Here is a 14,888-nt window from a genome sequence, read left to right on the forward strand (position 1 = left end):
CCTTGTCTGACTAGTCACATCCACCAACTTATAGTTTTCAGAGATTCTCTCTGGAGCTTGTATTAGTAGCTGACTTTTTTAAAAAAAACAACCAGTCAGCCTGAAACTACAAGCTGGTGTTCAGGGAAATGTCAGTTCCATATTAAAGATGCGGTCCAATGAGGACTGTAAAAATGCCTGGCATTCAAAGAAATCAAAGAGAATAGTGAATGTCAGCTCTCTCGCCAATAGCCATTTAGGTACCTAAAATAGTGCAGGGAATTTTTTATTTTCCTTACCTTGGCACCATCTACATCAAGAACTTGAAGAGCAGACCTGCTTTCTGCAAATGTTACAAGCATCTGGCCTCCATTGATCCTGACAAGAACAGAAAGAAAGAAAGAAAGAAAGAAAGAAAGAAAGAAAGAAAGAAAGAAAGAGGTGGTCAATCAACTGTGCACATGCCTATTACTTCCTGCATTTAGTCTTGTGAATAATATAATTGCCTCCAATGCTTTTAGGGCAGATGGTACTAAATTTCTCATCATGCTCATTCAGAGTGAATGATTCTGTATCTGTGCCTAACTGAAAAGCTGGTGTAAAGAGATAATGTCTGATATGTTGTTTCAATCACATCTTATGTTCTCACTCTGTGCTTAAAATTAGAGCAGATTTAAGCTGAAATGGGGAAGAGGGGAAGCATGAATGGCTTAGGTGACTTCTTTTAATATTTCTTAGGTAATATCCAGATTGGCTCTGGCTGTTGCTCCCCAGCAAGTGGTACATTGCCTCTGAATCTGAATCTCCTTTGTTTTGAGATGTGCACATTATATGTGCATATAGCTTTCATGACTTGAAACTTTTCATTTTCTTGATCCTGTATCTGCCACAAGTGTTCCTGGGTATCTAGGAGAGCTTATTGAAAGGGGGCTCAGCACTTTTTGGAATGGAGTTGTACTGCCATATACTAAAGACCACATAATGTTGATCATAGAAAACGTGTATTCTTTCTCCTTTGGCACACTTCAGTGATTGCTGTGATGATACACTCACAATTGGGGTGACTGAAGGGTGGTAAAAGGATGAGTTTTTTCAAAGCTTCAGCACAAGGCAATAGGAATTCTATTCCATGCTGATGATCATGACAAATAACTAGGTTGTGGGATAAATTCTGGGGCAAGTAATTTATACACAAGGATGGTGGTGCCTTTTGACTATGTGCCAAAGGTATGCAAATTTGTTAAATAATGTGAAGATCCAATACGGAGAGGAGGCTGCATTATTCACACGCATACACAGTGCTCAATGTATGTGAGGAGAAACAACAACACATTATATCAGAGCATAAAAGCTTTTTGTTTCAGGCAGCCAAGAACGCAGTGTTCTGACCCACCTGGGTTTGAATTAGGGTTAAGTCCATTCAGCATAAATAATTCAGAAATATACCCAGAACGCAAGAGAAGTGTGTGCATTTTTAAGCTGACGCTTTCATTTGCCCTAAGGTACTACTTCAGGGTAAGCTGTCAAGCTTGTCTGACCAATTCTCTAGAGGAGACCACTAGCTCTCAGGAGCCATTTCGTCAGATAAACATACAGGAAAGCTGACCTGCCATTTCCTAAGCACAGTGGCTCAACTTTTTGGTCTACTTCACTTTGACCTTCTGTCGTTATGGCTGTGATTGTTGATATTAACTAAAAACAATGGTCAATAATATGTATTGCTTGGAAAAAGGATTGTGGCACTGAAATATCCTCTAATAATTATTATTTGTTGTGACATGGACAAACTTCCACACTTCACAGAACCTCGTTTCAGTCACAGGAGCAAGAAGTTATCATCCAAGCCACTGGGGTGTAGATATTTTTATGAGGATAATATTTGTACCTTACAAGTACAACGATGCCATAAGTCTCAAAGATTTGCATTAGTTCGGTACGCAAGTCCTCTGGAAATTCATCTCTCTCTTCAGGTGATGGTGTCTGCAGAGTCACCACTACGGTGGCATCCAGAGGTCCCTGGAAGGATGACACTTCCTGGAAAACTTTCTCCCGAGCCGCCACATCAACTTCTTGTACTTCTACTTCCACGATAGCTAAAACAGGCCTAATCAGAGAAATAAGAAGAAAGAGATGGGTGAGGGAAACCAATAATTCCAGGGAAAATGAAGAAGTAAGAAGACGGAGGGCAATGTTGACTTGTTATTAAAAATTGTTGGCACAATCAAAGCAATTGGAAATCAGGCCTGTTTAACACACATAGTTTCATTGCTTGGTTTCCCAATATATCTGATGGGGCAACTTATGCAACACTTTCTTTTATTTAAAAAAATAACATCTCTGTCCACACAATCATATAAGAATCTATACATAGAGTTGGTCAACTGGGGGAAAGCCTATAGCCATAGGAGACTGATGGATTAAAGGATTAAAGGCCTTATTCTTCACAGTGGCAGACCAATTCTAAAAAGACAAGACAAAATTCCCTTCTCTGTTGTTGTCAAGTACCCAACTAGATACCACCGTTACTGACAGCAACTTCCTAATGGCAGGGTAGCCAGAGGGAGGATTACGTGTGTCTGCAAATGACATATAGTCTCAGCCTACAGGTGCTGTCTACAGAAGATTTCTGTCTTCTGATATTTTTGTTACATTTTAGGGAAATGCAGATACTAAAACTAGTGAGAAAATAAAAAACAGCAAAAGTTATTTATGCTTTAATTATTTTACAAAGGAAACAAATCAAGTGTAGAATCAAAGCCTGAAACAAAACATTAGCTTCTTTCTCTTTCCCCACATTTTTTCATAAAATAAAGTAAGCTTCACATGTTTTTATCCTTAAGATTTGCCATCACAGACTATCTCCTTTCCCCTCTGGGCACCCAGTGAGCACAACAGACTTTCCATGATGCAGCAAGATGGTGGCACAAGATTACAACCACACAGCAGGTGTGGAGTCAGGGAACCAATTGCAACCATCGGCTGGGTCACACAACGATAGGTGGAGGGGTAAAATTGCATATGGGGTTGCCCATGTTGTTTGAAATGCTTTAGTTTTGCACCAATCATTAATTGATCCAGAATTACGGAGTCATATGACAATTTCAATCAGCTGACTGGCTTCACGTGACCATTGCTACTTGCTTTTTGGTGTTTGGGTGACCACATAATTTTTTTTTTATGAGAAAAGGCTCTAGGATCACACTGATAGCATAGGGTGTCACAAAGGGCTATCTGGGATTCCTCAGAAACTGTCAATGCTGCACACCTAATTGGCCAAAGGATTTATAGTGAATTAGGTCAATCTCACCAACCATCGTCTGCTCTGCCTGGCAATGGCTCTCCACAGTCCTGGATAATTTCCTCATAATCTTTTTTTAAATCTGTGATCTTTTGAATTAGAGATGCTAGAGGTTGAATCTGGGACCTTATGCATGTTTTGCATGCTGCTTTCCATATGAGCTACAGAACCATCCTTTACTATGCAACAGTACAGAAAAGCATGACAATCACAGAAACAACAGCATCTCTGCCATTTCAGAGGGGTTATGCTTCTGTTGATGTTACAGTACCTGTGATCGCTTGCTTGGAGTTCAGCTCTTCCATAATACATCAAGGCACCGGGAGACCAAATGGGTTTGAATTTGGTTTCTGGACTGAGATCAGTGTCAAAAAGATTGATCTCTCCAGCTTGTAAAAGAAAACAGAATTCAGTTTCAGAGTTTAAAATCATTAGAGCAAACGTTCAATAAAATGTTGGGACTTCAATCACTTTTTATGGTGGCTTATAACGTATGTGGCACCCAACTGTCAGGACACAAAATATTATTATATATATTATTTTAAGACATGAGTACTGCAATGGTATGGGCAACAAAACACAATGCATTGATGGTAAATAGTAATTCATTTATGTCCATACAGGGTGACTCAAATGTTAAGTATGGCAATTTTGAGTTCTCTGCCCCACAGAGGTTCCAGTTGACACAAGAGGATCTAACTTTGGTACCCGTCTATAATTAAGCTATTACAATACATATCTTCATTTCATGATCCAAAAAGAAGTCTATCAGACTTTTAAAAAACTGAAAAGATCCTACCCACCCGTTTTATGAATAGGAAGTTTCTTCCTCCACCAAAGTACTCTGTCAGTCCAGGCTGGAGTTCTGCATTTGTCACTTGTATCATAAGCCTCTGAGCCAACATCATACTTATATGTTGGACCAAAATTAATAGTTCCTTCATGAAAATCCTTAAAGATCTATAAAACAAATCACAGGTCATCTAAATCGTGGCTTATTATGGTGCCATTCATACAGTATTTTTTCTCTTGGTATAAAACAGATCTCCACCATGTAGCACTAAGCACAGATAGCAGCCTGATTACAGTCATACCTCGGGATGAATACGCTTCAGCTTAAATATTTTCGGGTTGCGCTCCGTGGTGACCCAGAAGTAACGGAGCACGTTATTTCCGGGTTTCGCCGCCTGCGCCCGTGCAGATACTCAAAATGATGTCAAGCGCATGTGCGGAAGCGGCGAAACGCGACCCGCGCACGCGCAGACGCGTCTTACGTTCGCTTCAGGATGCGAACAGGGCTCTGGAACAGATCCCGTTCGTATCCAGAGGTACCACTGTACTTGCATTTTTAGCAAAGTATTTTTGCTTATGTTATGTACCTGAATAAGACAAAACGGCAACTAGAAAAATGATCCCATTAAAAAATAATTATAATCCTGTTTGGCCATTAAGAGTATAAATTTTGGTTGTTTTTTTTATAAAAAAAATCCAACTTTTCTAACTTCATTATTATTTTACTATAGTCCACCCCCCCCAAAAGGTAGCTAACCTACCTTGATATTTATTTCATAAGGAAGGTGGGATTAAAAAAATTTTTTCAAACAAAAGCAACCAGATGTACACCATGGCAGCACAAGTTTTAAGAATATCATTGTTTATTAAATGAATAATCACCCTGCCTTCCACTGCAAAACAGAAGGTGGCCTCAATAGAGTCCCTAAGTAGTCTCTCATCCAGACCCAAAACTGCTTAGATTCAGCTAGGTTGCTGCAACATGTGCATTCAGATGAGGCTTTGGGCATCTGCTTCAAATAACTAAAGAGCTTTCGGGTGAATATCTCTTTTACAGTAAATGCTCTTTCAAACAGCACCAGTCCCCTTACTTTTCCACTGGATTTCTGCTGCTGCAGTTGATCAAACTCCAGGAGTGTCTTCCAATCTTGTCGTTTGAGAAAATAAAATACTTCTTCATAGGTCAAGTCAATGCGGTAGTTAAAATCACCACACCAGAACACATAGTCATGGGAAAACATGCTTCTTCCCTGTTTGTGTGTGAGAGAAAATTGTATTTTCAAGCACAGATTAAACAACAGGGTTTTAATCTTCCTTATTTCTGAGTGCTGTTTTAGAATTGTCTTCAGAGTATGGCCCATTAATAAATACTGGGCACTACGTTTCTTGATACAACTTTGATCTTTAGTTTCAGTACAGGCCACTATCTTATACTGAAACAATATTGATCCTATAATCTGGCACAATCACAGTTAACTAAGGTAGTTCAAGCGCATATGCACATCTGTTTTGATGACGCATGTTTTTAACTTGAAAAATGTGCTTCTTCCAACAGAAATGGCCCACACAGAGATATGAGGTGCAATGCTAGCTTCCTGGCAGGGGTGTCCCTGACATTTACCTGGAGGGAAATGGAGCGGTGGAGGCATTGGTTCAGTACAAGAGCATCGGTGGAGCCAATCCAGTGCTCCTGCCAGTGAACCTGCCCCACCATGCCAACCTCCCTGCCATTTCATCCCTCCCACTCCTGGTAAGTGGCAGCAATACTGTTGCCAGGAAACTAGTGTTGTTGGTTCCACCTCCCCAAGTGAGCCACTTCCCGTCCACCAAAGCACAATCTTCATATTAAATGAAGGTGAATTTGCCCCTTAAAACTATAGTCTCACACTACTATAACTATAAATTGAAACAAACTGTAATAAAGATTTACTGCAATTCTCAACCATCAAGCTTTTGTTTAGAGTCCATTGTTTCAGCTAAATTTAAATGTTTGTTATAAAACCAAGCATAACAAAAACTCAAAACATACCCAACAAAAATATATGCATTCCACATCAAATCGTGTCTGCAGCTATAGTATCACTAGAGGGCACTGTTAATATGGATATATTTTGAATACAGATGTACAAGCTGCTTCCAAGCATGGTTTGCCCAAATTCAGGCTATATTTTTAAGGCTTCAGAATCAGCAGCTACAGAAATCCTCACACACACACGGAGATAAATGTCTGTGCTACATTCCCTGAATTAAGATTGGGGAGAAGGGAGAACGGGTGGAAGCTTACACCCACCCGCCCCTGAATATATTCCTTTTGCTCTGATAGTTTTCATGGGTGAGAATTCAGCACAACTCTAAATAAAACATTTCAAGAACCTCACCATTGGAAAGCTCAGCTTCTGCGTGATCTCTTTATAGTCCTCATTCCGTTCTTTCACCTGAGACTGACCAGCAGTCAAGTGGCTGCATAGAAAGCATAAGCTGGTGCTATGAAACTGAAAACGGATGGCAACTGCTCCTTTATTGCCAGCTTTCCCTCCCATTCCAGTCTTCACTGTGTCCACTGCTACATCCCTGGGCAGGAGAGAACAGCCAAAGACAAAAGGAAGCATTTGCTAAGGAAGTGTAAAGGAAATACATAGAACAATAGGCACAGTAGACTGTCACGAGGTTGGATGGTCTTGGATGCTTTAGTTGAGATTCCTGCATTGCAGGGGGTTGGACTAGATGACCCTTGGGGTCCCTTCCAACTCTACAATTCTATGGCTCCATGACTAGCAAAGAAGGATCCTGTGCAAGCCCTGCCAAAATAAATGAACATGGAAGGTCTGATGCATCTACATGGGCCTTACAAAAGAGAAACTGCCACTACACTGACTTTATCCAGCTCATGTATTTATTATCTTGATGTGATGTCACAGAACTACACTCCAGGTCTCTCCATCTAACACTTGTGACTGTCCTGTGGCCACACCCTCAAAGCCCCTGCTTCTGACCCTCCTTGAGTGTTTTTGTCTGGCTGAACTGTGTTTTGAACTTTGATAATGCCTCTTGCTTGTGTGTATGAAGGACGGAGCAGGGTGTTTGTGAGTGTGTATATCTGTGTGCATAGCAACTAGCCTAGCATACAAGCGTAAACTTTACATTCATTGCTCTGCCCACTTTCGCCTCTGGCCACACGCTCACCAGTCATATGTGGCCACTGGGAGATTTCCCAGAATAAAATACAGCCAACTCCTCTCACCCCAATAAATTTTGACCCATTTTTCACCTATTCAAAACTTCAAAACTCTAAATCACATTTGGCATAACAGCACTTCTGAACCTGGGTTTTTTTTTAAAAAAGTTTATTATGGCTTAGATGGAACAACTGCCTTGAAAGAAATATATAGAATTAAACATAAACATTATATATTTTTTTAATTTTGCTCATACTCCTTTGTTCATTCTGCCATCTATCTAGCCAGCCATATTCAAGATGCATGCCATTAAGCTTGCCCTAAAATATAGTTTCCTTAATGGAGAGCATGTCCAATTTGAAGACATATCAATAAAGATTCCAAGACTCACTGGTTGTACTCTGTGAATTATTCAAGCAGAATCCAATTCAAAGGGAGCAATTCATCAATCACAATTCCTGCCCATATTCTTTGAAAAAGAATGGAGTTTGCTGCAAGAATTACAGTTGGTAACAGGATCCCAACAGAAGAATCCTTAATTCAGTGGGTCTTGCTTATGTTTAGGATTTCAGGCACAATCACTGATTATGAAAGTTTCTTTTTTAAAAAACAACAACGACGTGTGTAATGCAAAAGCAACATGAGCAAGAGCAAGTAAATTCCCACTTAATAATTATTTCCCTTCACTTTCACCAGATTAGAATTTGCAGTGAAAGAAGACTTCTACTTGCTCCCAGTTCCCCACTGCAGGGGATATACCTGATGAAGGGGACATGGAAAGGTCGTACAAAGATGAAGAGGCAAACACCAACAAGCTGTGCTGATGTCAACAGAATGTATCGATGTGTCCTGGAAAGGGCTTTCTGAAGCTGTTCTCCCCACATCTTCTTATTAGTTGTGCTGCAACAGGTAAACAAACGCAAGTGTTAATTGCAGTAGCAGGAAAATTGGATAGGGCATGAAATAGTCTTCACTGGATAGAACACAGAGTTAATTTCAGAGCTTATAAATGGCACCTTATTGATAACTCAGGGCTGCATCAGCACTTTATCTAACTATCATGTTCATACAGGATACACCGGTCTTACTCTGCTCCAGAGCCCCTCTGTGTCTCCACCACTTCAGGCAGATAAGACAATAATAGACCAGTTTCTAACAGAGATTCAGAGAAATCAGCACTTTTCATTTCATTCTCTTTCTGCCATGTTTGAAAGGCTGCAAAATCATAGTTATTTATTGCAATGAATAAAGCCCATCGGAGTGTGGTTCACGTATGAATGAACATAACTTGATTATTCAGCACTTGATGATGTTCCATTGAATGAATGAATGCAGTTTCCATTTAAATTTATTGTGCTTGAATTGATATCAGGTGATATGAAAGATTTATTTGTGGTGATTCATCTTTGAAGGCTCATGCATGCATGACAATCATCACTTGATGCCAGAGTCAACAGGTGCTGAGCATGCATATATGAACCAGCTATTAGCATTTTGTGAATTATGCACGCACCACTACACAGAGTATAAGCAACTATGTCAATATATGATATGGAGTATAATACAGTTAAATAGCTCAGTTTAAGCATACCTAGCATTCACAATATTCCCAGCATTTAATTCTACCATCTCTTCAAATCCCACGGCAAATATGTCAGCTGGACAATGGTCATCTATGGTAACAGGAGGGGGGCGGGGAAGAACACATACAAAAGTGAGTTCATGCTTTGTGAGTATGTTTCCTTTCCTAATGTAAAAACAAAATAAACCATGGTTATTAACCATGGTTAAGTGATTTCAGTGGTCAGCTGGTCAAGTTGAGAGAGTATGTGAGAGACACTAGTGCATTATGCTTGCTTTCTGTAGGCACAGATGCACATACCCAGCTTTTAGTAAAAATGCCCACTCACCCACAATGCAAGCAAGTATGATTCTAGAACAGAACAGGGTTCTTCATCAATGGGTTCCCATGTGTCACTGGACTGCATCTTCCATAAACCCCAGCTAGCTTAGTCACTGATTAGGGATGATGGGAGTTATAGTCCTATAGCCTGTCGCCCAAGGTTGCAGAACACTGCCATAGAGAAAGGCAACAGAACTCACAAAGCCCAGTATTATTTCCCATGTGGAGCTTTGGCTTTTTCTGTGGTGGAATGCTTCCCTCTATTATTATACTGTATACGATAATCCTAATAGTGACTTAGATTTTCAAATATTGTTCACACATGCATGTTCATCACAGAATCCCCCTTTCAGACTTGTCTACCAATCAGGGGGTGAAATTCTGTGTTGTGCTCTTCCAAACAATCCATCTACACAAACATTGTAGCTTGCCAGGCGGAAAGATTCCTTCCCCTCTCCTCTTCTAGGGGTTCTCCTGACCCCCAAAACCAGTTTTGGGGAAAGGGGAAGACCCATTGCACAAATGGAAGTCTTTGTACAGGGTTTCCACTGACAGGGCTGATTAGGTGAATCCCACCAGGGGTGCCTTAAATGTGAACTAAATTCCAGCTTTTTAGATGGGGTGGAAGTATCTTAGACTACAGTGGTATCTCGCAAGACGAATGCCTCGCAAGACAAAAAACTCGCTAGACGAAAGGGTTTTTTGTTTTTTGGGCTGCTTCGCAAGACAATTTTCCCTATGGGCTTGCTTCGCAAGACGGAAACGTCTTGCAAGTTTGTTTCCTTTTTCTTAACACCGTTAATACAGTTGTGACGACTTCGAGGAGCAACTCATAGAACGCAGTGTGGTAGCCTTTTTTGAGGTTTTTAAAGACTTTGGTGATTTTTGAAGTTTTTCCAAAACTTTCCCGACACCGTGCTTCGCAAGACGAAAAAAATCGCAAGACGACAAAACTCGCCCAACGAATTAGTTTCGTCTTGCGAGGCACCACTGTACGGGGGTAAAACTTATAAGTTCCTTACTTTGAGTGGAAAATATACAAATGCTGCATTTTCAGACTTCTCTATTAACCACATTATCTTGGATTATTTATGAACAAAACTAGAGGGTTCTAGGTGGTGTGCAAGTACAATTTTAATGCCCCACAAACTGAGTTAGAACAAATACAAACATAGATACATATGTATGTATGCATGTATGCAGAAATATGATATGTGTGTATGTAAGCACAAATACGCTTGTCACTGCATGACTAGTGCTCTTTGTTACCTTGAAATTCTGAAACACCAGAAAGCTTCGGGGAATCCAGTAACCAATCTGTTAACTCGCTGGTACCAAGGATATTGCTCTTAAACTGTTTGCCTCCATTTACATTCCAAGTCCCCATAGCAACACGAATTCTCTTGAAGTTTGTGAATTCAAACTGATGCTCTGACATGGCTTTCAAAATGCTAGGGGTCACTGATGGAAAGAAGGGGGGGAAAGGGGAGTGGGATTTCTGCCATGAAATAAAACGGACCATATGAATCATCAGAATACCAACATCTCTCCTGATAATTGCTTTTGTTGGCATGCCTTAAATCACTAGGGATAAACATTTCAGGCTATGCCACAAGCCACAAGTGACGCTCTTCCTCATAGTTCATAAGCAGGAACATGAACAGTTCGGGAGCAACTGGGCAGCTTATGAGGAAACATTAAGCAGGCATTAGTGCTCATCTGCTGTTGGGCATTTTGCAGACTGACAGCGCAATCCTATGCATGTTCACTCAGAGGTAAACTTCCATTGTGTTCAGCAGCATTTATTCCCAAGAAATACACACAGAATTGCAACCTGAGAATCCAAACCAACCTATATCTATTTTTGTTTTCATGCACATAGTTGTATTATTTTAAAAAGTTTTAAAAGACATCATGAATAGGAGTGTGAAATTGTAACCACTAGAACAGGCACATTGGTTACTCAAATTCAAACACCCATGTGTCTGAATCAGTGGTACAGAAAGCCCAAATATATGCACTGGGGACAAAAACCCTGAACGTCAAAAGGTTCAAACGTCAAAAGGTTCAAACGTCAAAAGAAAAGGAGGGTGGGTTCATTGTATCCTGCATATATGGTTTTAATTACTGGTGCAAGTTAGATGCTTGGATTAGCGTTGAATATAGCTACTTTCCCAGGTGTATAGTTTCTGTCTCTCTCTGATGTTGTTTTACTATTATAGGTCTCATGCTGATGATCACCAGGGCAAGATGGTCTGAGCACATAGCACAAATTATGGCATGGTTGTACCAGCTACCAATTAGTTTCTACGCCCAATTCAAAGTGCTGGTTTTGACCTATAAAGCCTTATGCAGCTCAGGACCCCAATACCTCAAGAACCATCTCTCCCCACAAGAATCAACCCAAGCCTTGCATTCCTCAACAAAGGCCCCTATGAGGGAGGTGAAAAGGGTGAAGATGTTTTTATCATATATGGTGGTCTTGCAGTGAGGTTAAAGGTTACTGGGAAATGATATATAATGAACTGAAAATGATGTTTAAAATAACATTTATTTTAAAAATCAGAAGCTTTTCTTTTGGGAATTATAGGTGTAGAACTACCTAAACCGTATATAAATTTATTTATGTATGCAACTACAGCTGCAAGAATGTTACCTGCCCCAAAATGAAAAGAATAAGTCCTGATGAGAGATGAATCGATACAAAAACTTATGGATTATGCAGAAATGGCAAAACTTACTGGAAGAATAAGAAACCAAGATAACCACCTTTTTTTATAAAAGAATGGAAATGGTTTATTGAAATAGATAAAGACATTGGAAGGATTATTGTAATAACCTGCAGTTTCAAAAGAATATATAATCAAAATGATGAATAAAAGAATAAGTTAAGTTAATTTAGAATATGCAGGAAATAATAAAATAAATTTAAGAAAACTGCAGAAAGAGGAGGAAGGAAGTTGAGTTTGAAATGTTAGAATTATTGTTAAACTACTGAAATATATATAAATGATAACTATAAATAATTTAAATTAAAAAAGAGGGTGAAGGCATGAGTATGGGTCTTTTAAGTGGCGGCCCCTAATTGGTGGAATGCTGTTTTTAAGCAGCTGTTTTTAGGCACCAGGTGAAACATTATTATCCAGGCCTTTGAATTTTTATTTTAGTGGGGTTGGGTGGAGTTGGATCTGTCTTATCTGTCTGTCTGTCTACCTATCTTTTACATTTACTATTTTCATTGACTTTTGCCTGAGCTGCAGCTGCTAATTCCTTTACACACCAATACCAAAAAGAAAGAAAGCCAGAGCTGCATCTTACTTACTCAGCAATGCCGTGTGGTCCATGAGCATCCTCTCTTTTTCTGCTTGCTCTTCACTGTAGAAATCACCCATAAGCAGCAAGTCAATGGCTTCCTGTTTCACACCATCAAAAAAGTTTGACTGGATTGTCCATGACACTGAGCGCGCCCCATCCTTGAACTTCCCAACCTGTGTAACAAAAGGATTAATAGCATTCATTTAACTCACAGCGACAGCTTCCAAGAATATGACGATTATCACTTCTCTCCGCTACCTTAGCTTTTCCATCCAAGGCACGGCTGCCTGTAAAAATCCGACTTAGGTTGTGTCCATTGAGGGCCCACATTGCTTTATAAGACTCCAGGAAACGTTCAACTATAGGCTTGGAGTTTAATCCCAGGCTCTCTAGCTGAGTGAACAGAACCTGGATGAAAAAAAAAGAGGAATAAGCCTGAGAGAAACAGATAAGATCACTGCCCTCATCATACCAAAACTTGCTGCTGGTTGTTACATTAAGGATTTTGTTCAGGATATTAATCTCAAAGCATAAGAAAGAGCCCTGCTGGATCTGACCAAAGAGTCAAGCATCCTGTCCTCACTTTGGCCAACCAGATATGTATGAGAAAGACACAATCTTTCACCTTTTCACAAGATTGACATAATGCAAGCATGAAAAAGAGGGGGAAAGCATTCCTGTAAAATGTCTGGTGGATTACTCACCTCAAGTGCTATGAAGGACTGAACGGTGTTAGTTCGAGCCAGACAATCCAGGCAGTTGGTTCGCAAGGTACCCATCTGTTGACTTCAAAAATCAAGTCAAAGAATGAAATGATTTAGCATTCCCACAAATCCCAAAAAACAAGAAGCAGATACATAAATATGTAGAGAGTTGGGTTGTTTACTGTTAGCTTCCTTTGCCCCAATCCAGTGAGGATGCAACCTTCCATAGGCAGAGTCAATGCACATCTGGAAGCTCGAAAAGGAAAGCACAAGCCATTGGTATCAAAGGGTTAAGACACTCACCGGAAACCTGCATGCTCGCCCTTGGTGAAGATGCCTAATTCTTCCCAATGCAACTTCAGCTGAGGCCCCAGCAAATTCTCAAGCTTCTCCATTTTCCCACCTTTTGCAAACTGGTGGTAATCAAAATTAATCATGGGTGTGTCTCCTGCATGGGATGATGCCCAGAGCAACTTCTAATTGCAAAGGAAAGGGACATAGAGAAAAACCTTTTTGCAGAAAAATATATATGATAATATGCACTGAACTGCTGTTGAACCATTTATACCTAATCACGATGCTAAGTTGTAAATTCAACAATATTCACTGCATATTTTAAAATTCAATTCCCTTAGGTGTTTTTTGTCGTTGTTGCACTAATCAGTACTGCTCACTTTATAACCAAAACTAAGGCCTCAGTTAGACTGTGTGGGCCTGTGTCCCACACATCATGTGTCTGCCACATGATGTCACATAAAGTATTAGTATGTAGTTGTGTGTTGTCAGAATACAGCTTCATGCCAATATGTATTTTGTACTCACAACCTAAATGCCCATTCCAAAGTCTCTCCTATGGATTGGGAGAAATGACAGAATAAAAATTACACCTCCCTGCAAAAGGGCATGAAATAATGCAAAAAATAAAAATAAAGTTGTGATCCAGTTCACTATACCAGCTTGAAAGTATGAATAATAGCACATACTCAGGCTGCAATCCTGTGCTGAAGATATCTGAAGTGAGAGGCCATAGAATTCAAAGGAAGCTCTGCTACCTTAGCAAGAATGCAAGATTTGCTGCTGCCCCCCCCCAAAAAAAATACCAGCAGAAAACCCTCCAGGTGCACTGTCAGAAAGCCACATGAGGCCAAGTGATTATACTGTACATTTATTTAGTGTTTCTATCCTGCCTTTTAAGCTGCATTGCATATAGGGAGAGGTATAGGTGCAAACGTTTCAGATTGCGATATTAAACATAGCTGCATTCTTGCTTCCTGTGTTTGCTCACTTAGAACTATTATCAAGCTCATTTCAAAGTTCAAATGGCCAAGTTCCAAAATAAATTCAGAAGAAGAGGCGCTTCAGGCACTGACGGTGTTAAGAACTGCTTATAACTAGAGGAGAGTCATGCTTCCACAGTCTGTTACTGCCGTTGGATCTGTTTCTTTGGTAACTGCCCACACTTCAGTGACTATTTACAGACAGCTGCATTAGGGAGCATACTTGGGAACGATATCAGACTAAACCATTACTATCTCAGCATGAATCATTGTTCAAAGTATTGTGCCCAATTGTGCAGCTGGGCTACTCATTACCATTACAGAGAAATGACAAATTATCATCTCTAACAGGAATTACAGGTGATACTGAGAGGGAGGATAGAACCTAACAGGGGAACAATACTGACAATGAACTTCAATGCACAGTGGGAGTTTGTGAGGGAG

The 14,888-nt window shown here is 40.0% G+C and overlaps 1 protein-coding gene across 2 annotated transcripts in view; it reads right to left on the minus strand.

Annotated features, from left to right (window-relative positions):
* Positions 1-14,888, minus strand: part of SYNJ2 (synaptojanin 2) — a 54,563-nt gene that overhangs the window by 12,084 nt on the left and 27,591 nt on the right. The window contains exons 8-20 of one of the 2 annotated variants that reach the window (XM_028723779.2): positions 13,471-13,640; positions 13,168-13,249; positions 12,722-12,871; positions 12,471-12,636; positions 10,418-10,609; positions 8,837-8,918; positions 8,005-8,145; positions 6,448-6,640; positions 5,161-5,319; positions 4,081-4,237; positions 3,549-3,666; positions 1,865-2,083; positions 279-357 (exon numbers count right to left, since the gene is read on the minus strand). In XM_028723779.2, coding sequence (XP_028579612.2) covers positions 279-357; positions 1,865-2,083; positions 3,549-3,666; positions 4,081-4,237; positions 5,161-5,319; positions 6,448-6,640; positions 8,005-8,145; positions 8,837-8,918; positions 10,418-10,609; positions 12,471-12,636; positions 12,722-12,871; positions 13,168-13,249; positions 13,471-13,640 — 1,908 coding nt within the window. Of the gene's footprint in view, positions 1-278; positions 358-1,864; positions 2,084-3,548; positions 3,667-4,080; positions 4,238-5,160; positions 5,320-6,447; positions 6,641-8,004; positions 8,146-8,836; positions 8,919-10,417; positions 10,610-12,470; positions 12,637-12,721; positions 12,872-13,167; positions 13,250-13,470; positions 13,644-14,888 lie in introns of both variants that reach the window. The other variant, XM_028723776.2, reaches the window with a different exon arrangement.

This window comes from Podarcis muralis, chromosome 3 (assembly GCF_964188315.1).
Source record: "Podarcis muralis chromosome 3, rPodMur119.hap1.1, whole genome shotgun sequence".
Lineage (NCBI taxonomy): Eukaryota > Metazoa > Chordata > Lepidosauria > Squamata > Lacertidae > Podarcis > Podarcis muralis.